A 27,306-nucleotide genomic window follows, 5' to 3' on the forward strand; every position below is an offset into this window, starting at 1 on the left:
TTAAATGTTCAACTATTTTGGTCTCATACTTCTTTTCTATGGCTAAAATAAAGGTGTTAAATGTAAGGGAGGACTATAACTTCTACTGTGTGGTCTGGAAACATGCAAGGACTAAGTATTCTCCATTGTACGGAGATAGAGGTTTCAAGTGAACCTAGGGTAAGAAAACACAGAGAGGTGTTAAAACAGAAGATCTAAGTAATAGCAGTTATTAAAAATATTTTTACAAATATTATAGGAAGGGGACAAGCATGATGAACCACACCTTTAATCCCACCAGAGGCAGAGGCAGGTAGATCTGAGTTTGAGGCCAGTATGGTCTACATGGTGAATTCAACAGCCAGGGCTATGTCGAGAGAGACCCTGTCTCAAAAGTGCATGTGCATGTGTGTGTGCATGCATGTTGCGTGTATGTTTAATAGAAAGTAGTATTTTCTCTAGAATCTTCTATTAAAAATAAACTCCAGAGGAAGCATGGGATTAAGAAAGAGTGGCATGTAATTTGCTGGAAAATTTTAGAGACATGCCTTGTTAGCTTGTTAATTAAATGAGTCTATATTATTTGGGTTAACAATGTAATGTCAGTGACAGGAACATCTAAACAAAGGACAATGTTATACAACACTAGCCATGCAGACCATGGTGTTTTGCCAGGTTAAGGCAATTCTAGGTATCAACTTGACTGGATTAAGAAATACCTTGAAATAGTTGAAACATTGTTTTGGGATTTGCCTATAAGAGCAGGGAAGACTTATGCAGACATATGTCATCACCTTGGGGCCTACAGGGTGCAGAAAAGTATAAATTCGTTTCTCCTCCCCCAAATCATAGAACCGGAAAATACGCTTCTATTGTCACCTGATGTAAGAACCCTAGGCAGAAGAAAGAAAAGAGGCATAGAAACAAAAATACTAATGGCAAACTGGGTTTAGCTTAGTCACAGGGAGAGTGAAAGTGGCAAGCCTACTTTGAACAGTCAAAGAAGACCTTTATCTGGCACTAAGACATGAGAAGTCATTTATAAAATGAGTATTTAGGTAAGAAACAAAACACACCAAGGACTTTTGATAGGAAGGATTATAATTCATATTGTCACTACAGGCCGGAGATGCATTGCAAGATGATGCTGGGAACCACATAGTATCGCTAGCACCATGACAACCCTGAACATTCCAACATCCCCCCAGAAGAGTGGCAGGCACAGAGGACTTTTGTGATTCTTTCAAGAAGAGAAAAATTATTAGAAGGGCCCAGGGTAAAGAGGAAACCAGTTAGGGTCAGCATTTCAGCCAGAAAAAAATGGCAGCATGTGGCACATGGTAGAGACCAGCACTGAAAACAAAGTAGTTTCAGATGATAGGAGGGTGACATAAGACTGGACATTGTGCTGTCTCAGGCATGAGGGAGGACAAAGATAGTCAGAAGATAATATCTTGGATTCCCTGACTAGGAGATTTCTTACCAGAGTTAGGACTAAATGTGATTGGGGGTGGGGGTGGGAAGATAATTGAATTTGAGGTTCCCAAGAGGAGGGAAAGTACCCAAACCAGAAAATCCAGGATTGGGTTTCAGAGGAAGGGTGGGATACACATAAAACCTGAGAAGCACATGAGGACAAAACCCTTCGTTCAAGAAAAAACTTGAACATGGAAGAGATTGACTTTCTGAGTAAAGCAGCTTTTATGAATAGCCAGGAAGAGAAGAGCAAGCCCTCAGAGAAAAAAGAATGGCCAGCAATGAGAAAAATTATTTTTTTTAAAAAAATGGGATTTTGCTGACTCCATTGTAAGCTATTGAGACCAGGAGAAATGTCCACCACAGCAGACCACAGAGGAATCCAGAGTCCTGACAGTACAGCATCTTTTGAGAGGCAGCAAAGAGGTCATGGTTACAGCTAGTCACAAAAAAAAAAAAAAAAAAAAAAAAAAAAAGAAATGGCTGCCTTGCTGACTGAGCAAGAATAAGGACTACAGTGAGAGTGGTTGGTGGAGGGTAGAAGAGTGGGAGCCTTGTGGATGTCCACATTCAAAAAAGTTTTGCTGTGAAGAAAGGCAGCAGGCTTAAGAGACAGCTCAGAGGCTACAAGTACTAGCTGTTCTTCCAGAGGTCCTGAGTTCAAGTCTCAGCAACATCATAGTGATCATAACCACTTATAATGAGATCTGATGTCTTCTTCTGGCATGCAGGCATACATGCAGGTAGAACACTGTATTCATAATAAATAAATCTTAAAAAGAAGGAAGAAAGGAAGGAAGGAAGGAAGGCAGGCAGGCAGGCGGGCATCAACATGGGGTAGGAAGCAGGTGAGGGTATCTAGGTAAGAGAAAAGTTAGATTATGACCTAAAAGAGTCAGGAGATATTTTCGATGCTTGAGTATTAGTAGGAATGATCCAGTAGAAAGGACATATTGATAGACAAGAATGTATGTAAGTTTAGTGGTACAAAATTTAAAAATAAGATTTCTGACTTATGTTTTACCTTTCTAATGAGTTACAAGAAGAATCTATGAGCTGAGAGTAAGGAGGGGTTGAGCTGCAATAGACAGTTTCAGGAGACCTGAGAGGGACAAAAGCCTGTCTTGGTTTAAGGAAACAGAACTTGATAGAAAATTATAATGATCCCCGTTGTCAGTGTTAAAGGCAGCTTGGATTTGAGCACAAAATTTACCATGAAACCCACTGTTCTCTCCAGCAACTTCTAAACACCCAGCTGTGGGCATAGGCATGGGTACTGTTGAAGTAACCTAGGGGTGGGCTTTTGCATAGTGAACACATGGAAAATAAGGACATGACCCTTTTCCTTCGACTGGGTTGCCTTGTCCAGCCTTGATGTGATGGTATGTGCCTGGTCTTACTGTATGTCGAGTTTGGATGATGTCCCTGAAAGGACTGCTCTTTTCTGAGGGGAGTTGGAGGAGGGTAGGTCTGGGAGGGAGGAGAGGTGGTGGGGAGAGACTGCGGGAATGAGAGGGAAGAAAAACTGCAGTCAGGATGTAATATACAAGAGAAGAATAAAAAGAGAGAAGGAGGAAGAAGAGAAGAGAAGAGAAGAGAAGAGAAGAGAAGAGAAGAGAAGAGAAGAGAAGAGAAGAGAAGAGAAGAGAAGAGAGAAGAGAACCTGAGTACCTATGAAGAGGAGGGAAAGAGTGTTGGCACATCTGCCGGCATCCAAGAGGGCTACATTAGGAAGGCAGGAAGGACTCAGAAAGTGAGGCATTAGTAGACGGACGTTCTCAAGAAAACTAAAGGTTGTTGTTTGGGAGAATGTTTTCTTTAGGTTTCTATTTACTGTGATAAAAACCATGACCAAAGCATTTTGGGGAGGAGAGATTATTTGGCTCACAGGTCACAGTTCATTATCAAGGGCAGCCAGGGCAGGATCTCAGGACGGGGACCTACAAGCAGGAACTAACAGAATCCTTGTGGAATGTTGCTTACTGGCTTGCTCCCGGGGGCTTGCTCAGTGTTCTTTCTTATACAACCCTGGACCACCTGCCTCAGTGGTCTGAGCCCTCCCACACCAATCATTCATCCAGAAAACGCCTCACCCACTTCTCTACAGGACAATCTCACGGATGCAGTTTCTTAGTTGAAGTTCCCTTGTCCCAGACTACCCTAATTTGTGCCAATTTGAGAAAATCTAACCAGCACAGAGGGTGGTGGCTCTGTCAGATTAGGGTGCGGACAGCCCAGGGAAGTGGGCAGTAGCTGTACTCTTTGTTTTGATGAATTTGTACATCATGCTATGTGTTTTTTTCTATAAACTTAAACTTCCCTTTCAGGTTATGGCTTGGTGATTATTTACTGTTTATTTTGCCTTTTCATATTTTAGAGGGGAGGAATGCTATTTTCATAATTCTTCAAGTAGTTTTCTTTGTACAGGGTAAGCACTTGAGATCCAAAATTCTGAAATCTCAAATGCAGGTTACAAAATACTAGAAAATTCTGCATCTGATATCATGTGACACAAGTGTGCTAAAAAGATACAATAAAATTGCCCCCAGTTTATGTATATGAGTTATCTATGAAACATAAATGAATTTCAAATGAAGACCTGCATTCATTCCTCCAAATATTTCTTCCTTACCAAGCATATGCCACTTAATTTTTTTATGATAACATGTTAAAGATATACAAATAATATAAGGCATATAAAACCAAACCTCGAGAATCTGGTGCTCAGTTTCAAAAACAATGATCGTGTGTTTCCATCAAAGGAAACTCTCTTAGACTTACCTTCACTTGCTTTTTAGAAATAGACACACTTTTAACACTGTTAACACATTCTCTTTACAATTTCTAAAATAATTTATTGTTTCTGTAGTGCTCTTAAACAAATTCGCTTCTCCGGATTCCTCATCACTGTCATTTGTTCTCAGTTTGAACCTCAGCAGAAGTGTCACCAGCTCTGGTCACCCTCCTTTTGTTATTATTATTAACACATATTAATTGTACAAATGAATGGATTTTGGTGTAGCTATTCTATACGTGCATATATCTTGTTCATCTTTGATCATGTCTCCTCTTCCTTCTTCTACCATCATCCCCATCCTCATGACCCCTCTCCCAGATTCACATCGTTCATTTTCTGCTCTCAGGCCATCTGCTTTGTTTTTTCTTTGTTGCTTTGTTAGTTTCCAAATGTGCATGTGAGCATGCTTTTTATAACTTGTTGCTTGGCTGGTGACAGCTCCCCAATACTTCCTCCTCACATCCCTATATATGGACCCTTCCTTTTGACTCACCCCTGATGATAGAGATTTTCAAGTAATTATTTCCAAAGGGGTCATAAGAAGAATATTTTCCAAGCCTTTATATAGCTGAGGACTTTGTTGCTTTTATACATGAAGGAGATATGTCCATATATAGAAATAATATTTTTGATTAATAATTCTTTTGCTTTCAAACTCTTTCTTGTCTTTGGTATCATTTGTATCACCATCAACAAAACCAATCATCTGAAAGAAAACCAGCTTTTGTTTTATTGGTAACATTTTATTCCCTGATTACAGAAAGAGTCATCTGAAAGAAAACTTGCTTTTTGTTGGTGGTGGTGGTGCTGAAAACTTTTTATTCCCTGGCTCAATGCTTTGGGAGCATTTTTGTTTTTCTAGAAATTAAAATATTTTGCCACAACATATTCAGTTACCATTTAACACATGGGGGTGTGAGTTCTCTCAACATTTTTATTTGTCGAGCTCTGATTATGACCTACTGCTTCTATGCCGGTTCCTTATCAGTTAAGAACACCTGTCTCAGTACTGCGCCTCCAGCCCCATACCCATGCTCCGTTTCCTCCCTCCTGTAACGCTAATGTGCCCTTGCTCAGTTTTATTCTCTACATCACTGACTAAATTTTCAACCAGAGTAATTGATTTCCTTTTTAAAAAATATTTTATTTCTCAAATTATGTGCCTGCGTATGAGTTTCTGAATGTGAGTGCAAGTGCTTGTGTTGGCCAGAAGAAGGTATTTGACTCTCTGCAGCTGGACCACACAGTTGTGAGCTGTCAGACGTGGGTGCCCAGTTTCTAAACAATGAACAGGGATAACAGCTTTTGTGAGGGTTGGGGGTAATGACTTCAAAACTTCTTCCAATTTGGTTGATGTTTATTATTAAGACACCCATCCCTAATAAACTTAATAAAGCTCATGACCCGATACCTGCAAATCAATCAATTCAGCTCCGGATGGAGGCTACTTACCTGTCCCAAGCCCTATCTTCACTTTATGCTTCAGGACATCAAGCACATTCAGTAAGCCACTGCTCAGCCTGGAGAGAAAGAAGATGCAAGAACAAGCAGCTCTAGGTGATTGGACAGCATTAGGACATTGCCAATAAAGATTGTGATGTGGATAAAAACTGATTCTCATCCTTACTATCCCTAAGGTCAACGGTCAGTCAGACCAGGGCAGGAAAATGGTGGAGTAGAAAAGACCATAAAAAGCTGCTTCCTGGCCTGAGGTCACTCTGGGGAGGAAATTTTTACATGGGAAATGGTGAACAAGTAAGCCTTGTAGTTAGTCTTGAAGTAGTTGCACAAGTCTAACAGAGCTATAAGGCTTTCTAGCCACCTTCTCCTTCTAGGATGGAAAACACAAATCATAAAGCATCATCTTGCCTCTGTGTCCAGAACAATGTATTACCCAAATGAAAAGCAATTTTTATTAGAGCACGAAAAATAATACCCTGGTGTATGAAACATTTGGCCTTAGAAACAGCTGAAAGAGGCTGAGTATCTCTCTGATCTCCTTTCCCTCATAGAAGTCAGAATTTCTCAGGCTGTGGTGTAGCTCAGTGATACAGTGCTTGTTTAGCATAGGGACTGAGGTTCATCCCCAACAGTAACCACAAAACAACTAAAATCTCTAACTAAATCATTCTAATCTTCCATCCTTATGTCTAATGCTGGTCAGGTTCTCAGACATACTTTGTCTTAAAGTCATATGACTCCATTTTGGAAGAACTCCTGCCACATCCACAGAAGGTAAACAGTATGACACAAGGACCAAGACATGAAAATGTCTTCCCCCGTATCCCAGCTTGATAACTTGGCATTAGATCAAAACCGCTTTGTCCTGTTACATTTCGGTATAGATGTCACGCTCCATTACATCGAAGCATAAAAATAGGGGAGAGTTCACTATCTCTGTTAGTTTTCACTTAATGGTCCTGTGCACATAAAATGTTGAGTAGGCATGTTTGCTAGGCTTTTCTCTCATTAATCAGTCTTATTTTAGAAGACCGATGATGACTTATGATAGATAAGAAAAGGTAATCTTCCCTCATGTTTTTCTTCTCCCTGTGCTTACAGAGTAAAAGACAGTACAACTAAAGAGTATGGAAGCCAGTAAGTTGGGATCTGATAGTTCAAACACGGCTTCAAAGAATAGTAGCAACTAGGAGAGAGAAGGTTCCTGGTCTGAATTTTGAACCTTATCACCTTCATCCCGTTAGATCAAGGAAAAGACAAAGGAAGCTAAACTATGTCATTAGAAGTCCAAGAAGATATAGTGGGTCAAATGGCTCTGCCCAAGGATGTACCCAATTATAATTTCCAAAGCCCCAATGTGCAAAAGGAAAGCCCAAAACTCTTGAAGATCATCATTTATTTGAAATGCTTTAATTTAGAGAGTACTTTATAGTTCATCCAGTGGATGTTGAATTCTTGTCCCTAGCTTGTTATTAGGGTTGCTGAGTCATGTGCGTTTACTCCCTGTTTGAAAACTCAAGATTTTTGTGAGACCTTCAAATCTAGAAAAGTGCCCCATGTCCCTAGGAACCCTCCCTACACTTCTGTGGACACATACACCTGTGTCATTCACAAAGTCCCTACACTTGCTAACACCTCTAGTTCTGTGCTGAGGTGCTCTACCCGCTGCTGGAGGCTGTTCTGTTCTTGTTGGGAGATGCTCAGAAGTTCTGGAGAAATTCCGTTTACCCACAGTTGTCCCAGCCCTCTGCTGCTGCTGAATGTTACTGCTTCAGAGTCTTCACTTCTTGATATGAACAGCTGACAGTTCTTTGAGTTCTCTAAAAGAATTAGACTCCAGGAACCCACTGTGGTTACTGGTTTGATGCTATTGACTTCTTCCCTGTGTGTCAGACTCCCCAGCAGTACTCTTTAAGATCAACACTCCCCCCAATACACTATATGCACAACTATAAGTTTCTAACTGAGCATCTATGACTGGAATCATGTTGTTCACAAGATTCCTAAACATAGACACAATATTTTTATGTCTATGGGCTGTTTGTTTGTTTTGCTGGAAATACAAGACACAACTTTCAACTGACTCACTCATGAATTTATAACCTTTAGGAAGGTTAAGAACATGTTACAAATAAAGCTTTCATACTCTGGGGTTTGAAATAAGGTAACGTCCTTCCTGTGTTCTCCCGCACGAGCTTCATCTCACCATGTTCAGTAGCATGTCAAAGCTGTAACTCCTTTGTAAACTCTGGAGTTGACCATCTCCTGGGGACATGCATTCTTTCAGCCTGTTCTAAGCCATAAAACCTAAATGCTATTTGTTTTAAGTGGTGAAGATTCTACATCCTATAGCTGCACAAAAGCACCTCTGTGTGTGTGTGTGTGTGTGTGTGTGTGTGTGTGTGTGTGTGTGTGTGTGTGTGTAAATGTAGAGATTTCCAAAGATGTGGTTCTCTTTAAATGTATACTCTGCAACAATGCCCTCTTCCACAAGCCTTTTTTCTTTACCTTAGAACAGGTGAACACCCATCTACTTGGTTTCTTTCTCACTCAAACCAAGTATAGAAACAAATCCAAAGAAAGAGTAACCAAGAAAACAGAAAATGCCAACCTACACTGCATATTAACAATCTACCAAGCAATTTTTGTCTACTTACGACAGATTAGAGTTGGGACAATGTGCAATGGATGCTCCTCGTTCACTGAAGACGTTAAGCTCTTCTTCAGAAAGGTAGCAGCCATGCGCCATCACTGTCTAGAGAGAAGAATATCCTGCATGGAGTTTACCGCTAAAAATGCTTGCACTAATATTCATGACTAAATACTGCAAGAAGACACAGAAGTAATCGCCTGTACAAGGACAGCATCCAAATATTCATTACAAAGGCCTCAACAAATTTGTATGTTTTAATGATTGATTGATTGATTGATTGATTGATTGATTGCAGAACTGGTGATCAAATCCAGTACTCTATCTTTGAGCTCCATCCTAGCCCTAGGTCTTGCTTTTGATTCTTTCTGCTCATTTACAATACAGGAAGGGTCATCCAGCTCATTCATGGCATGGAAAATTCAGCCAGATTGAATACATTATGATTTTATCATCTCTACTGTAGAAAAATTTCTGACTGCTTTCTTTTCTAAATCGATATGATATGTTTCCAGTAGGTTAATACTTGTTTATATTCAAATCAGAACTTTCTAAAAGTACATGGTAGCTGTAAATATGATTTTGTAAAGAACCGTGGGTTAACTGTTGTAGATGCTTTCTTTTGGAGACAGGGTCTCCTGATATAGTTAAGGCTGGCCTTGAACTCACTGTAGAGCCCAAGTTGCCCTCACACTCATAATCTTCATGCCTCAGCCTCGGGGTTGCTGGCATTGGTAGCATGAGTCACCAAATATGAGAGAATTGTTCTTTACTTCTGTTACTAGTTTTAATATAGGTACCAATGGTTCTTGACATGGACCATTAATACATAAAATTTGGGCTATCTTATATAACAGCTTTTAGTTATGGAGGTAAAACTTATTTAAGAAAGCAGGCGCCACATGTTTGAGACTTCTCTAAACGTTCATCTTGTCAAGATTTGCAGGTTCCAAGTAACATTTAATTCTCTAAAAGCTTTTGTTTTACATTAATGCAAAACTTACATCCAATTACTTTCTCCTTTGGGAGGCATCGTTCAATGGGCAAAATTATTAAAACAAAACTTTCTGAACCTCTGTGCAAATAAAATTACCATGAACATATAAGGTTAATTTATTAATCATATGGTAATATATGTAAAGAAGGATGAAGCTTCCCATGTAAAATTTACATCATAATTTATGCAAATTATTAACCTTTCAAATCACTTGCATCCATATCTCCTTTTGTGCAGTCACTAAAAAATTACTTGCTGCAATAAACTCTCTAGGCAGTGTGTTCATGGAAGGGCAGGCCAAAGGGTATATTGCTCTAATGAGATCTCTTGCTACTCATATTAATTTTAATTAATTATAGAAGTAATACATTCTCATTTTTCTATATCTCAGAGTTTTTTAAAAAAAAACTACTTTTGCCATTCACTGTATATCTCTGGACAGTTTTCACATGTGCAAACACACCAACACATATGCACATGTGCATCCGACTATATTGAACATTCTTCTGCAGAAGCACACAAGCTTTGTTCTTTGTGAACATTAGATGGAATTCTAATCATGTACATTTTATGATTTAACCAATTCCTTGAGGATATTCATTTTCAATCTTTCTTGTGTTATCATCCCACCTATTTCTTTCATACTCTTTAAAGAATTAACCCTTAGAATGGATCTGCTGACTTGAAGGAAAGCACAACGATGAGCTAACTGTGAAAGCATCATTGGCCAAAAGGTCATTCTTACCATCCAATAAAAAACTTAGATTTAATAACAGGGATGACATTTCAGACCCATATTAACTGCATACACTCACAAACTACACACACACACACATATACACACAGAAATATCAATACATACCATGCACACACATATATAGATATGCATATGCACACCTATAGGTTGGTAGGTAGGTAGAGATAGGGAAAGGGGTAGGGACAGAGACCAATGATATATGCCATGCACATACATATATCTGTAGATATACACATTCTCAGAGATGCACACACACTGGATTTACTCTAGTTCAGAAAATGAATGTGGGCTGCAGAACATGATTGGTCCTGAGATTAAAACTTAAAGGGCCCGGCCTACTTTACATGGCTTATATCACAATCCTGAACTTACCTTGTTGGTCAGAAGATTGTTTTTATCATAGACATCTGTGTAATTTTTGTAACCAGGGTATAGGCTTTTCACAGCTTCAATTTCTTCACGGTTTTCACTTATGTGGCTCTGCAAACAAAGAGATAATGTTTTTTTTTCTATAAAATATTTAATGTTGTATCTCCCATCTCAACATGCTGTTGCTAGTTTCTGCTTGCTGCTTTGGTTGATGTGAGTGACGATGGATGAAAGCATTAAAGTCTGAACTTGGGTTTCATTTTAAATGATTATATGCATCCTCTATGACAATATATATGACAAAGGAACTGAATAGCCTAAACCTGGCTCCACTTGTCTAAGTGGGGTGTGTGTGTGTGTGTGTGTGTGAGTGTGTATGTGTGTGTGAGTGTGTGTGTGTGTGTGTGTGTGTGTGTGTGTGTGTGTGTGATCTCTCAAGGCAAATCTTTCCCCCAAGTCTTGAAACTAGTCTATAGCAAGAGTAAACATAGGTACTGGAACTCTTTAAGGGCACTCAGTGCATTACTTGTAGCAGCCTGACTAGAAAAGTTCAATGGCCATCAGAGAATAAATCTATATAGACTGATCAAAAGATGAGCAGAACATGAGCAGAGAGAACTGAATCCTGAGGCTTTGGGCAAGTCAGTTCTTTTCTTTAAGCTTCCACTTTGCAATGCTCAATAAAAGTGTCGGGCTAGTTAAGTGATTTTCCATCTCTTGAAGATGTGTTTGTCATATTTCATATGTGAAACTTTACAGAACCCAGTGCATTGGAGGCAGAAGGAAGACTCAGCTCAGGGCCTGTCCTCAGTCTGCCTCTTCACCTTCTGAATGATACTTTTTCAGGAAAAAAAAATTAAAGTGACAGATCTGGATGATCCTGCCTTCATCAGGAAGGAGGTCATGGGAATCCGCACACAAACCAAGTGAGTCTGAGGAAGCCATACCTTTCATGAGCCACACCTGAAATCTGAGGGGACACAAAGTATTTTCTACTGGAGCAGCCACCCCAGTCTCTAAAAAGAACATTTCAGACTAACGGGTAATAACAGTATATCAATGAAACAGTTCGTGAGCCAATGATCATCTCCAAGATGACTGTACCATGCCTTGTTTTCTGTACCAAGAAGAGACATAGCAAGATGAATAAGAGAAAAGACAAGCAAGGATTCTAACAGGTGATTTACCTACATCAAACTCTATCTACAGTCGAGAGTAAATCCCAATCCATTAATGAAATGCATGGATGTAGCACTAGAGGAAGGGCAACCAAGTGACTTGATTGGATAATACAAATAAGCGTACATCATCCCTCCCTCTGATTTGTAGCCAAGGATGACCTTGTATTTCTAATTGTTTTGCCTCTGCCTTCTGTGTGCTGTGCCATCATGTCCAGTTTATGCAATGGTGGGGATCAACCTCGGGGGTACGTGCATGCTAGGTGAGTAAGCACGCTGTCAGCTGCACTACATCTCCAGCCTAAGAATAAACTTTTTACATGTCCCTTTCATTTAATTTTCCTGCATCTTTAAATATTATTTTCATTTTCTTCTCCCTCTTCCTCCCCCTTCTCCGCCCCTCTTCCTCCTGCCCCCCAGAATACAAAAAAATCTGTTTCTGATGTGGAAATACTATCCAAATTCAGGATTTTATCACCAGAGAATAATTGTTGGAGACTGAATCCAAAGTTCAAATATCAGAAGCCACAAACAATAATCATGGGGAAGGCACATTAATAGGTCCTATGAACATCCATTTAAAAAATAAATAAATAAAAGGTAAAAAATCAATATGTTGCCTTCACCCCAGCTTCCCCTTCCTCTCCTGTAATACTGTCAGCTCAGAAAGAGGGGAGATCTTACTGCAGTGTGTAATTAAGTGTGAGTGGGGGAGGGGAACTCCTAATTTTAACCCAGCTGTGAGATTTTTTAAAAGCATTTTATTGCTAAATTGTAACAACTTAATGATAAAGGAAGATGCACTTTTGTATCTGGTTTTAAATTAAGAATCTCAGAACAAAAGGATTTTAACTCACTTCTATAAGGTAGAAATTAAGTTCTTTTTACTTTTCAAATAATAATCGGTTCCTCCACAAATAAAGGTTCTGGAACACCAGGAAAGCATCAAATAAAAGCAGGAAGGAAATGTATTAAATGCGTTTTACTGAGAATGGGTAGTCTGACATTGGTCTTGCTATTCTTTATAAAGCTGTCTTGATCTGACTAAGACTGATCAGCAAATATCAAGGATGAAACAACTTCAGGTTTGGGACCTGCAAACCTGACCAAATGGGTTAGTTGACATTAGTCAAGGTACCTCCTGGTGACATCAGCCAGTCAGGTCACCTCCTGCCCTGAAATTCTTTGACTCTAGGAGATCTCAGTAGAAGAACTACAGGTTACTAGAGATGAGCTGAGGGTACCAAGATATCTTGCAGGTATAGCCTGAGGCACAAACCAAAATACAAACTGCCTACCTGGATGTACAGATCGTGGGTCTTGGCGATGTTGCCAAGTTCACTCATCAGAGTCTCCGTACAAGAAAGGGAAAAGCGCGGGGTCACTATGGGTTTCACCCTTGGATACTGGAAATAGTAAAAGAAATGGGTGAGGAAAATATGAAGATTATGAACACATACATAGTACATTCCACAAACAATGTGATTTTACAAGTGAATACGGATAAAAATCCCCAACTTCTTGTCCACAGAGGTTCTGGGTTCCAAAAAACAACTCGGCATTGAGACGAGCACGGTCTTCAGCATCTAGTTTACAGAAGGAAGTTCTATCTCTAATAATAGAGATTCTCTCGCTATTACCTCAAATGAGACCCGGGGTGGGGATAGCTCATGTGAGGGGGTAGCTTATTTTCCTGCCTACATCTTGAGGAGGTATGCTGGCTGCATCCTCACTCAAAACGCCTTGGTAATAGCTCAGTGGGGGCTGGAAGGATAAAAGACTCCTAGAGAGGAAGTAACAGGTCTACAAGCAGCATCTCTAACTCACCCAGGGTTAAATTGGAAGAAATTCTGAGCATCCCTATGTTTCGAATGTGATAGTTAGAGACCCATAAGGGAAAGGTCTAGGCTTACTAATCTATGAACCTGTCTTCTGGAGCTATAAGCCAGTTTTCACACTGGGCTTGGCCGCAAGAAATAGCACTGTCTTCACAGGCCCTGCAATGCCAGGGCAAAGCAGATGCTGGCTGACTATGTATGGTCCTATGATGAGCCACAGGACCATGTCTGAGCATAGACCATTTTTTCAATCCACACTGGAGACTAGCAGCAGACAGAACCAATGGAGAAGGGGCCATCAAACCCCAATGCCCATATGCCACGTATCTTCTTGGGTCAGGAAGCACTCCCTCTACAGAGACCAATGTTACAAAATGAAAGGGCCCTACACCAGCAAGGGAAAATGCAGTGGATCTGCAAAAGCTGAGTTGAGACGGTGACTCCTGAGGACACTGACTGGATTGCCACACCGTAAATGACGGTTTATATCTTAAATATCTCCCAAACTCATGTTGGGGGAAGAATCTTGGCTGAGAGTACTACTGGGAGATGACAGAACCTTTGTGAGGTTGAGCCATCTAGGAGGAAAATAAGCTGTGGTGTCTGAGCAGCCATGAGGTGAGCAGCTTCCTTCTGCCTACAATTTCTCCCAGCATGCTCTGCCTCACCATATGCCTAAAAGCCACCAGACTAAGTGATCATAGATTAAAGCTGTATGAAACCAGGAGTCAAAACAAACTTTCCTTTCTTATAACCTCAGGCATTCTGTCACTGTGACAGACAGCTGATCAATACACCTTAGACTAACTCGGAGCTTAGCGAACTTGGGATGGCACTCACATACCTGACTAAACTTGGGTTCTCTGCCACAAATAGACAAAGGGTATGGGAACCAAAAGTAGGTACACACAATATCCCTGAAACTGTAAACAAGTCCAGCAAGCATAAAGTTCATAGCACATTTTAATAGTGAATAATCAAATCCACTGAAATCCGGTAATTATTCCTGACTACAAAACTGTACTTCAAAAAAACTCTAAATATAGTGTCCTACGAGCCTTCACTAGAAAGCAAAAATCAGAAAGCTTCTATGAATTTGATATTTCCAGATTGGACATGCAAATGAGACCATGAAGTATTTCTCTTCTGAATTGGGTTTATTTCATTTAATATAATATACTCCAAATTCTTCAATGCTGTCTCAAATAGCAATATCTTTTTTTTACAAATGAATGATATCTCATTATTACACACACATGTATATATGTATATATATGTGTATATATATATATGAGACATTTAAGTTGTATACTACCCCACATATGTGTATATGTATATACATATATATATGCTTGTGTGTGTGTACATACAAACATATATGTATATAAAATTAGTTTTCTTTATCTATTTATCCATAGGCTCCTAAATTGCTTCCACATTTTGGCTATGGCAAATAAAGGTGCAGTAAACATAGGTGCACATATCTCTCCAAGATATGATTTTGTTTCCTTTTATAGATACCCAAGAATGGGGTTTCTGGGTCATATGAGATGTTGAGCAAAGAGCATGAGTTCTCAGTCATAAAGTGAACACATTTGCCAGGCCTTGAGCAGTCCTGTCCTTACACAGGTGACTGGATCTCACTGTGACCGCCACCCGACACTGCATGTGTGTGACAAGCCATTACTCTGTACACCCCAAAACTCACGGTCTTTGTCAGAAGTTTTTGGTTTTAAAAACTTGACCTGTCTAAGCTGAGCCATTGGGTACACTGTGTCAAAAATCAACAGTTCTGAGAAAACACCTCTTATGTATAGGCAAAGCCACAGGTACACAGATTACTCTACCAAACAACTTAGCAAATCCTACAGCAAACAGAGCTGCACCCCAGGTGAAAACTGAACAAATTTACTTACGTTCTTTTTGAGCATTTCTGACACAAATCTGAAATGAAGCAACAAATGCAAAGTTAGAAATGTAAATTATTTTCAAATAAATGTTTCGAACAGTATGGGGGCTCACAACCACTAACTAGAGATTAACAAGAAATAATTATTCAGCTTTTCTTTGATAGCGAAAAAAAGGGGGGGGGGAGAGGAAAGTCACAGGGAATATTGTCCTGTGACATCCTGTGGGTCATTCTGAGCATCCACACAGGGCCCGGGTTGTGCTAACAGCTCCACCATGCAGGGCCCAGGCTATGCTCTTGGCTCCAATTTTGTGTGCTAGAGTTGCAGTGAGTCATGTTCCATGGATGATAGGGCATGAACTCTTAGGCACACCCAGGCACTTAGAAGCTCTGACACTGTACTTCTAATCCCACCTTACGTGGAAGCAACTTATGCACATGGTATCACCATTAGTCTCCAAGGACAGAGTCTGGCAGGAGGTAGATATTAGAGGAAGGTGAAGGTCTATGACACAGGTGTCTGTAAATTGAATGGGGGATGGGACAAGTGGTGAACCTGGGGATTTCTGCCTGCTTGAACAGTGACAACTGTCCTGATAAATAATTATTTCTGCCCTGGCCAGAAAAGATTGTCAGTTACTAGTTACTTCCCTCTGCTATGCTTTCGGACTAAAATGTGAATTGAGAGCCTAGGGATGTAGCTCTGTGATAGACGCTTGCCAGGTGTGAACAAAGCCCTTGGCTCCATCTTTGCTCTCAGTGAAAACAAATTATGGATTAAGGTACAGTGAGCACAGCAGTGCATTGTGCAGAAGCTGAGCATACGACCAGCATTGAAAGCAGAGATGCTGCCCTCTTCCAGCGATCATGTCTCTCAACTCAGCACTCCAGAGGGAACATGCTGGAAGTGAGAGAAACCCAGACAATAGAAGCAAAACTGAGATTTAAACTTATACCCTGAAAGTATGAACCTAAAGAAACTTCTGTGTCTCTCTGGATGTGGAATACAATACAGTCACATTCCTTTTTCGAGATACTGTGGAAAAGCTATCAAAGATCATGTGAGAAAAGTACTTCAATGGTCAATAATTTCACCAGTGTTATATGAAATAGGACATGATGGAAACTCAGGAAATACTATAACCTACAATCAAAAGCAATTGAGGAGGTTGTGGATATGATCTGAGTATTTCATATGCACCTATAGAAATGTCATGATAAAAGCTATTACTTCATGCAACTTTTTTTTTTTTTTGTAATTTAATGAGCAGGGCACCATACTTAACAAATCTGGTCTTCTGGAGGAATCCCGGCCTAATACAGGAAACTTTTTAAAAAGCTATTTTAAAAATAAATGATCATTTATGGAGCTGAGGTGATGGTGTTGTGGGTAGGAGCCCTTGCTAGGCAAGCATGAAGACCTGAATTTGAACCTCCAGCACCAATGTAAAAACAAAAACAAAAACAAAAAAATGGAGCTGGGCAAGCTATGCATGCCTCAAACCCCAGTGCTGGGGGTCAGAGACAGGTGGATGCTCAGAACTAAAACCTTTCAGTTCAGTGAGAGATCCTATCTCAGGGGAGTAAGGCAGACAGTGGCAGCACAGGACACCCAACATCCTCCTCTGGCCTCCATGGGTGTGCATACATGCAAATTCACACAATATATGCACAAACATAAACAAAGGTACGTTTTCAAAAGAATCACACCAAAAGTGGCCTAAATCCACTTAGTGACCTTGGCATACTGGAAGAAGGACATAATTTGTTTTTCAACTTAAATGCTACATCTTAAGAAGACTCTAGAATATACCACTACATCTCGAGATTCTTGGGCTTTAAAGAAATTGCTTCAGTTGTGTGTGGGGCAAAAGTAGGAGGAGATGAGAGAAACACTGTAGTATCCAAGACTCACAGTGTGGGAATGTGGAAAACGCTTCACTCTAGTCTCACAATGTCCTTATCAAGAACCACTTTCTTGTGATTTTAAAAGCAACCCTTCCAAATTATGCACTTAAAATTCTAACCTTTCCCACTCGACTCTTAAAGAGATTCTGCATTGGAACATATTTCCATTTTTGAAAATCATTTTTGGTGAAGTATAATTTACATATCATAAAGTTCACCCATTTTATGGGCTCTATTCAATAAATGTAGTAAATTTACTGGGTTGTGGAGTTATCATAATAATACAGTCTTTGAATTCATCTTCAGAGTGAGAGCCCCTGGGGGTATAGGCAGGAGACAGACAGTTCTTTCCTGGCAACAGCAAACCTCTCTCACTTTATGTCTCATGCAAGGACCTGCATTTTCTCTATATTCACTATAGACAAAAGTTTATAACGTCTGCCCTTTTGTGCTATGCTTTTCTTAGAATAATAATTTTAACGTTCATCATGTTGTAACCACTTTGCTCTTCTCATAGCTGATCAATTTTATTGGACACATATATTTCCCGCATCCACACACCATTTGGTAGACGTGTCAGATGTGTGACAAGACCTCTGACAGCCTTGGTCACATCGTCCTCTGCCTCTTTCTTGAATTCCCAGGATTAACTGAAAATGGCTGCAAATCTGACATCTGGAAATTGGAGGAACCAGACTCATCAGCCAGGCTTGTCCTGGTTCCTCCCAGAACAGGATGCCTTGTGTTTTTTTTTCCTTTTGTTTGGTTAGTTTTATTTCATGGGTGTATTTGTCTGCATATGTGCGTGTACATCTGCATGTAGTACCTAAAGAAAGCAGAGGAGGACATTGAAACCCCTGGAACTGAAGTTACCAATGTGTGAGAAGCCATGTGTGTCCTGAAAACCAAGGCCAAGTCAGGTACTGCTGAGCCATCTCTCTAGCCCCATCCTGTAATTTTTTTTTTTTTTTTTTTTAATGCAGTGAGCCAAGTGCCCATCTGGAAAACCTCAGCTAGAGTGTATTTCAGGGTTCCCCCACTGTAGTGCAATGTGGGGTATGTATAGCTGCGTCTCCACTCTCCACTCATCCTGGGCGGGCTCTACTGAGCCTTGCAAACTAGCCTACTACAAAGAGGCAAACTAGAGTAGGCGTCTACTCTCCCTGTTGTCTATCTGTGAGTTATAGACAGCCTTGCCATGCTGAACTTGTAGTATAGTGTGGAGTATACCTACCTTCTTGCAAGCAGATTGCTTGGAGTCCCATCCTGGAATGGACACTGGTATATCTAGGGCACCTCCTTTGTATGTTGCATCTATAAGAAGTGACTTGACAACCAGCCACATTAGAGTCTTCATGTGGACATATTATGATGTGGACATACTATGCTGTCATTAGCTCACACCATGGTTTGACACTTCTATCTACATATGGTGCTCTATCCTCAAAGGTACAAATTTCCCCCAAACAGGTTGTTCACATCCTCTGATGAACTCACTCTATGCCAAGAAGCCCTAGAACAGGCACTTCCGTCTCTACCACTCAGTGTCTCTCATAACTGTATGCCACAGTTGAATGTGTCTAGACCTTTTATTGTCATGGCTCTACTTCTCATGCGCCCACAGGTGTGGGATAAGGGTACATAGGAATCCAGCCTTCCTGCCGTGTGCTTCTACCTCCTCATATAACCGTCCTAGAGAGATTCTAGTTCAGTACTTGTGTATGCTGTGGTCATTCCAGCATTCCTGCAGATAGTTTTCTCTTTCTATGACAGGATATAATGATTGTGCTAGGTGGTTATAACACACTGACAACCCACGGAAAGGACACAGGGTAAAATCTCACACTGGTGTCTTTGGGTGACTTAACTAGAGAAAATGTCTCTGCTTTGTACCTCCTTGTGCTTCTCTGTGCCAGGAAAGCACATCTTTTTGGGGTGTTTAAAAAAAACTTTGTTCTGGGTTCGATAAAGGGTCTCACGGAAGGGCCAAGGCTGCCTTAGAACTCATGATCCTCCCCTCTCAGTCTCCCACATACTTGGATTGCAGGCGTATACCTCTGTGCCTGACTGAGACATTTTTACTGAAATGTCTGTCACTTACCTACACATGTAACATTTTCCAAGACCTCCCATATGTTTTCTGTGAGTGATCCCTTACGCCATTGTTCTTTAGCGTGTCATGAATGCTTATCTATGCCCCTGGCCTCTCCTTTCCACACTAAGTATGATCCATGTCATCCTAAAAGAAACTCTACATTTAAAGTCATAGAGGTCACTCTACTAAATCCTAGCACTCCCCTTTAATCTACACTAGTAACACGGTTTGGATGAGTGCCCAACAAAGGTCCATGTGCCAAAGTTTGGTCCCCAGGTTGGTGCTATTGAGAAATGAGGTATCTTAGGAAGTGGGGCCTTCTGAAACATCTTTAGGTTATTGGGGCATGTACCATTGAGAGGTATTTTGGGGTTCTGGCCAGTCTTCTCTGTATGGCTGTCCTTTCTTGCTCATGAGATGAACAGTGTATCTCATTGACACCTACCTCATCAAAGGCATGTGGGCACTAGACAATATACTGAAACCTCTAGAACAATAACCTCAAAGAAATCTTTTCTCTTTATAAGACAATTATCTCAGACATTACATCAGAGTAATGTAAATGGGTTATACCAATGGCTATGAACAAGTTACCCAGGCTATGTCAGGCTCTTTTTTCTTTTCATTAAAACAAAATACAATAACAAACAATAAAACAAACCCAGACACCTCATGGGGCTTTTTATGAGGGTCAAGAATGGTATGTGAGTGGCCCACTGACCACTATCATGTATTTGAGCATTGTGGAACAACTAGATACTGCAACAATCTGAAAATTGTCACTGTGCTCAGATCTCAGCTGGTTCATAATGGTGTCTACTATCCTATCTCCATTTCAGACTCAATCAGAGTAGCAGATAACGCATCCAAAATATAGATCAACCCCACCCTACCCCCATATCCCAGGCATACTACCTCTCTGTCTCCTTGACTGACTCCTCGGTGGTCTCCTTGTATTCTGGAACAGTGTCATTCAAATCCATGCATACTTTGCCCACAAACGCTCGCTGCCCAAATTTATCTGTGAAGCAAACAGAGAAAGAATCTAAAGATGTGTTCCTTAATTTTTTTTAATTTAAATCATTCTACAAAGTGAGAATGTTAAGAATTAGCTGTCTTCACTCTGTGACAATAACAAAGCCACTAAATTCAATGAATAGTAAACAGTCTTCCACCCAGCCCCCAGCCCATTCCCAGCCTACCAGAAAATAATCTGGTGTTTTACACTTCTTATTTACCTTTCCCTTTTGATTAAACAGTTTGTTTATGTTTCTACCAATGTAAGAAATAGCATGACACTCATTTTTTATGGTTCAAAAGGGAATAACTTCAGTCCTAGAAAATGCATTAATATTCCTCGATATACCAACTTTTCTCCTTTCCTCCCCCTTTGTTTGTCTACCTGCTACTCGCCTGCCATCACTGGATCCAGGTCCTCTCCGTGCATACTGGTCCCTTTTCTAGTTAAACACAGCATATAAAATATTAAGAACATGGATCCTGGGTAACTGTCTTGGATTTGATTCCTCCGTTCTGTGATTACTCCAACATGGTAGCAACACTTGTGATTCTATTATAGGCACCAGACATTGTACAAAATACTTAGCCCTAAATGGCTGTCTGACATCTATTGATACCCTCATAGCACAGACAGATTAACTAAGGCACAAAGATGTTCACAGGTCCACATAGACGGGAAGCAGAACTGAGCCTAGATTTAGGTTGATGATTCCACACATATCCAAGTCATGCTTATCTGAGCTCTAGACTCTGGTGTCCCAGAGTTCTCTGCTGCTGTGCAGGATGAAATACACAAAGAAAGATGCATGAGGTACACGGTACTCAGACGCTCTGCCATAGTTCTCCCTAACCGTAGCAACATAGATATTGTAATCATTGACTGACTGCCTAAAGCTGCTGTCAATGAAGGACCTTCATCAGATGTGCTGGAGGAACTCTTATTTCTGTTGAGCTACACAGGTGGGGTTGGTTTACAATGTCTCCTTGCTGTCACAAGTCTTTCAAAAGGCTTTCTGCCACTCTTTCCCTAGGAGTTATTTTAATATATAGTCATCATCAGATGACTTCCTTAACATCATTCTCATTATATCACTCACGAGCCTGAAACACTCTGTTGAGTCTCTGGTGCATAGTCAAGCCTCTCTGTGGTCTGAACTTTCTCACCCTCCTCATTACACAACGAATCTTCCCCTTCCTTTGAAGCAACACTATTTTCTGTTTCCACCATCAGTATCCCTGCCTCCGCTCTTCTGTCCACTGCATTTCCTCACTTCGGTCCTTCCCGGTTTTGTCTTCCATTCAGTTAAAGGCTACTTCCATGGAGTCTTCCCAGATGGGCTGTTTTTGACTCTTCTGAGAACTTTCATAATTGTTTTCAGTGTCAGCAACTGACCTTTAGTATGAGCTACCTTGAAACCCAATAGCGTGGTTAATATATCAGCCAACATTGCTTACCAAGTGCCTGCTGTATGCCAAGCACTGATGTGGGTATGTGTGGAATCAACCTAAATCTAGGCTCAGTTCTGCTTCCCAGCTATGTGGACATCTGAACACCTTTGTCCTTTAGTTAATCTATCTGTGCTATGAGGGTATCAATAGATGTCAGACAGCCATTTAAGGCTGAGTATTTTGTACAATGTCTGGTACCTATAACAGGTGTTACTAAAATTATTAATCAATGTGTTTAAGTGTTCTTTCTGGTTCTTTTAGGACAATGATTGTCTTCTAGTTCACTGCATACCTAGCATCTAGCACAATGCCCTGAATCTAGCTAACTGCCAAGACCTATCCATTGATTACAATGTAACAAACTGTTGCCACATCTCCACTGATAACGGTGCTCTAAAGAATCTCTGAATCAATATTAAAAATTCTGATCTATAAATATTATTTTGGCTTCAGAATCCATAGAGAAACAATTAAGTCATTTAAACAATAAAAAATACACTTAAGGCTCTAGGATATTCACAGTCACTCACAAAGTGCAAATGTTCAAATTCTAGATCTAAAGGCACATGTTCCCACTGAGTATAAACTATTAGCAGGCACGCTCTGGTTGTCTTTGCTTGACATGCCCCTAAATCTTGCTTTCAGCTGCTCACCTGTAATTTCCGCAAGGAGCAGGGATGAGTCAGTGTGAATTGTTCCAAAGTAGCAAGCCGTGGTGGTGCCGTTCTTTAGTGTTCTCCTCTAAAAATAAGCCACAAAAAATCCTGAATCGCATGTGCTCAGAAAAGTCACATGGCACATATGGATGAAAATAGAAGTCTGGTTTTTAATTTTAAGATGTGTTTATTTAAAGGTATGCCATCTTGATGTGGAAGAGACTAAGTAAATGGCAAAAGTATTTATACTCTAAAAGTGTGAGCTTAAGGAGAAGTTGGTGCTTCTGATTTCCTAGATGCACACGGTTGGGTGTTTCAGAGGTCATAAAATGAAATGCTAGTTAACTCCTTGCTCCTTGGGATAGTTTGAGGCTATTCAGATTTTATTAATCTGTGAGTGTACAAATGGGACTTTTTTTTCCCTGTGTATGACAAAGTAAAATTATTCAGCTAGATGTCTGCTTCAACTTGGCTGAACAATTATCATTATGTCTCTTTTTCCTTAGCGAATTTTCACTTGTACCATAATAAGTGAGGTCGACATAGATTAACTCCCAAGAAAAACATAAGATGAGACAACAGCAGAGAAAAACACTGAGAAGAAGCTGGAAACTTTCGGAAGAGGGTGGGCACTTGGGGAGCTAGCAGGACACTGGCTGGTGTCTGCGTAGTCAGGTCCTCCCTGTAGAAGCTCCCCAACCATTCCTAACCTGCTCTGTGTAGGAAGTCATTTTCCTTCTAAACTGCTATGTGTGGAGAGGGCACAAATCCTCAATGACAAGATGAAGAAAGGATTTAAGTGGAGATCTAGCCAGAGTCCCAAGTCACTTTTCCCAGAACACTGTGTATGTCACTCCCACCACTCCTGAAGAGGCTGAAGAATTCCTTCCTGGAGAAAATGAGTCCCAGTGATACTGAGGCCAGTGCTTGCTCCCTCCAAAGTTCATCCTGTAATAAGGTTAATCAGTCAGTCAGTGCTGACGTGGGTTCAAGGTAAGCCCTCCAGCCTTGGTTCTCATGAAGCTTCAACTGGATGAGAAACTGCAGTTTCAAATTGGACTAGAATGAACTTTAAACACTAGAAAACTCAGAAATCTATGCAAAGTGCAGTCATGTGACAAGACAGTGAGAACCCAAGAAGGGAAGGAGTGGGGGGGAAGGGAAGGGAAGGAGGAGTGCCAACTCTCTTAAGCAGAGATCAACTGGACCCGAATCTCTGTTAGCGTGTGTAGGCTTGCTTATAACCAGAACCAAAGGACATATCTGGCAAATAAATACTTGTCAGGAATAGATCCGTTTAGAACTCACTGAATTTAAATACCTACACAGAGAAATATGTATGGATATTGCCTGGAGGACGTGTACTCCTTGACGCTCCATCTCACGTATAAAGATCTGATATAATGGAGTTTTCCCTTTATTTCTTCTCCTGCTCCTCCTCTTCTTCCTCTTTTTCCTCCTCTTCCTCCTCTTCTTCTTCCTCCTCCTCATCCTCTTTTTCTCCTCCTCCTCTCCTTCCTCCTCCTCCTCCTCTCCACAATCATCTTTACAAATGTATTTTGACACCATACTATCCACCCACATTAAGCAATGTTAGAATTATTTTTTAATTTCAGTACAAAGAACACTTATGCTTTTATTCCCCACCACCACCAAAATGTAGTTCTCAAAATCACACACACAGTAAATTTCATCTCTGATTTCCCTGTCTCCATCATGTGCTAGAAACATAGAGCTAAATCTGTAACAGATGCTACCAAGGCTGTGCATTGACTTTGGGGTTTTATTTCTCTGTTCCCCTCTTTTTCCTTTGCTGTGATTTGATGACTCATTTTCTTTTGTTTCATACTATGCAATTTTAAGCAATTTCAACCCCTTTTTAGAACAATGAGAGGTATAAATACATTTTGAGGATAAAGATTTAGTGTGGTTAACACAATTCATTAGCACCATGTGCTAGCCAATTCATAGCCAGCTTTTAGCCTGAAAAGTTTTTCTAGTGTCACATGGATGCAGGCTAAAATATAAATCCCACAATTATAATTAAGCAAGCCAAAGGAATGAATGTAAGCGCTTGCTTTTATTCTTTAAGGCTGAAATGATACTGGCACAATTAGGCCAGTACCTGCAGAAGGTGTGTGGCCAGTACCATAGAACTACCAGTAAGTCCAATGAGAATCCAAGAATGTAGTTCACAGTGTTCCCTGTAAGATGCAAGGCCAGATGAAAGCATTTGCATTCTGCCATGTGCAGTAAGCACATGTTTTTCTAGTCTCTGAACGTGCTCCCATTCTGGAGCAAGTTTTTATGAAAGAGGAGAAGGTGGGGCATTTTCTAAGCCATCAACATACACTGGGAACACGCTGCAGCCACTGCCCAGGGACTGAATTGGCTCCACTGTTCCCACTAATGCTGTTGGAGCTTACACCCCATTGCCACCTGTTCTGCGATGTGGGACCATCCTGTCTTCCCTCCTCAAAAGCCTACTAAAACAATGTGCTATCTTCCTAAATGTAATTTGAACTTTGTTTTTTCTTGAACATTTTAGATACATAGATGATAGATAGATAGATAGATAGATAGATAGATAGATAGATAGATAGATAGATGGATAGATTCAGTTCTTGCCATGTGCTAGGCACTATTTTAAGTACCCCACACATATTAACCTGGTATATTATCATAATGATCCCATGAAATAAGTACTATCATTATCTGAGTTTTACAGATGGGCACAGTGAATCACAGAGCCTTTTAAAGGTCACACAGATATTCCATATGGTCCTCAGAACAGGATTATGGCTGCAATGAGAGAAAGTGCCCAGAAGACAAGAGTAAGAGAATAGCGTAGAATCCACCAGGCTGAGACTAGAGTCCTAAGACTCAAATGTTCTCCTTGTCACTGTGAGAGTGGAGTGGTCAGTGGACTATGAAGAGAGCTAAAACTGTTACAGTCCTTTCCAACCTTAATGTCTTCAGTTTGATACCTGAAGTCTGGTCCTGTAAATGAATGTTTGCATAGATGAACAAGCATCACAGAGGACTGGCACACGGAGTACTCACGACAACTCTAGTGTAGACTTCTTCGGCCACATCGGTGCTCTGGAACCTTCGTTCTGTAGGAAATGTGTACTTGTTCAGCCACTCCAAAAGTGGCAGGTCGACGTTGCTTCCAGCAAAGGCATACTGAGGGGCATGGATGTGTGCATCAACAAGGCCTGGTATGAAGAACTCACTGAGAAGTAAGAGGAAAAGGAAAACATTGAATAGCGTCTTTAGACAGGGGTTTCATTTGTCTTACAATTTTAAAACTGGAAGTTTTCTTATTTTTAAGTAAACTGTTCTGCCAAAAGAGAGAGTGTGTGTGTGGAGCTGATCCTGTGCCACATTGCTCCATACCCAAATTCCGTCAGGAGAAAGCTGGTCTCCCAGGAGTGACAGCACACCTGTGAGCACAGGAAGACCACCACTTCTGCTCAAATTCCTGATCCAAGAGGGACCAGCCCAGAGTCATCAGGACACAGGAACCAAGGAATGGTCAGGGACAGGATCCTTCAGGTTTCTGTCTGCACGCCAGAGCTGACCCTGTGCCATAGCTCTCCATACCCAAATTTAACCCAGAGAGAACTGCTCTCCCAGGATTACTGACACATAGGCTTGAAGGAGGGACAAGCCACAGTCAGAGACAGCAAGGCCAGCTAACATCAGAGATATCCAGATGGCAAGAGTCAAGGGCAGGAACATAAGCAACAGAAACCAAAGCTACTTGGTATCATCAGAACCCAGTTCTTTTACCACAGCAAGCCCTGGATTCCCCCAACACACCAGAAAAGCAAGACTCTAACTTAAAGTCACATCTTACGATGATGAAAGAGGACATAAAGAAGGACATAAATAGCTCCCTTAAAAAAAATACAGAACACAGGTAAACAGGTAGAAGCCCTTAAAAAGGAAACACAAAAATCCCTTAAAGAACTACAGGAAAACACAACCAAACAGGTAAAGGAATTGAACAAAACCATTTAGGACATAAAAATGGAAATAGAAACAATAAAGAAATTACAAAGGGAGACAACCCTGGAGATAGAAAACCTAGCATCACTGACAGAATACAAGAGACAGAAGAGAGACTCTTAGGTGCAGAAGATACCATAGAAAACACTGACACAACAATCAAAGAAAATGCAAAATGCAAAAAACTCCTAACCTAAAACATTCAGGAAATCCAGGACATAATGCAAAGATGAAACCTAAGGATAATAGGTATAGAAGAGAGTGAACTTAAAGAGCCAGTAAATATCTTCAACAAAATTATAGAAGAAAATTTCCCTAACCTAAAGAATGAGATGTCCATAAACATACAAGAAGCCTACAGAACTCCAAATAGACTGGACCAGAGAAGAAATTCCTCCCATCACATAGTAGTCAAAACACCAAATGCACAAAACAAAGAAAAAATATTAAAAGCAGTAAGGGAAAATATTCAAGTAACATATAAAGGCAGACCTATCAGAATTACACCAGACTTCTTACCAGAGACTATAAAAGCTAGAAGATCCTGGGCAGATGTTATACAGATCCTAAAAGAACACAAATGCCAGCCCAGGATACTATACCCAGCAAAACTCTCAATTACCATAGATGGAGAAACCAAGATATTCCATGACAAAGCCAAATTTACACAATATCTTTCCACAAACTCAGCCTCACAAAGATGGAAAACTCCAACACAAGGAGGGAAATTACACCCTAGAAAAAAAAAAAAAG

General features: G+C 40.5%; 1 protein-coding gene across 2 annotated transcripts in view; it reads right to left on the reverse strand.

The window, feature by feature from the left end:
* Gda (guanine deaminase) overlaps positions 1-27,306 on the reverse strand; it is an 83,403-nt gene that overhangs the window by 12,879 nt on the left and 43,218 nt on the right. For both annotated transcript variants that reach the window (XM_034512002.2, XM_034511994.2), the window contains exons 3-10: positions 25,603-25,774; positions 22,537-22,624; positions 20,330-20,435; positions 15,419-15,446; positions 12,963-13,070; positions 10,490-10,597; positions 8,371-8,468; positions 5,705-5,772 (exon numbers count right to left, since the gene is read on the reverse strand). In XM_034512002.2, the coding sequence (XP_034367893.1) occupies positions 5,705-5,772; positions 8,371-8,468; positions 10,490-10,597; positions 12,963-13,070; positions 15,419-15,446; positions 20,330-20,435; positions 22,537-22,624; positions 25,603-25,774 (776 nt within the window). The remainder of the gene's footprint in view (positions 1-5,704; positions 5,773-8,370; positions 8,469-10,489; positions 10,598-12,962; positions 13,071-15,418; positions 15,447-20,329; positions 20,436-22,536; positions 22,625-25,602; positions 25,775-27,306) is intronic.

This window comes from Arvicanthis niloticus, chromosome 1 (genome assembly GCF_011762505.2).
Source record: "Arvicanthis niloticus isolate mArvNil1 chromosome 1, mArvNil1.pat.X, whole genome shotgun sequence".
Classification (NCBI taxonomy): Eukaryota; Metazoa; Chordata; class Mammalia; order Rodentia; family Muridae; genus Arvicanthis; species Arvicanthis niloticus.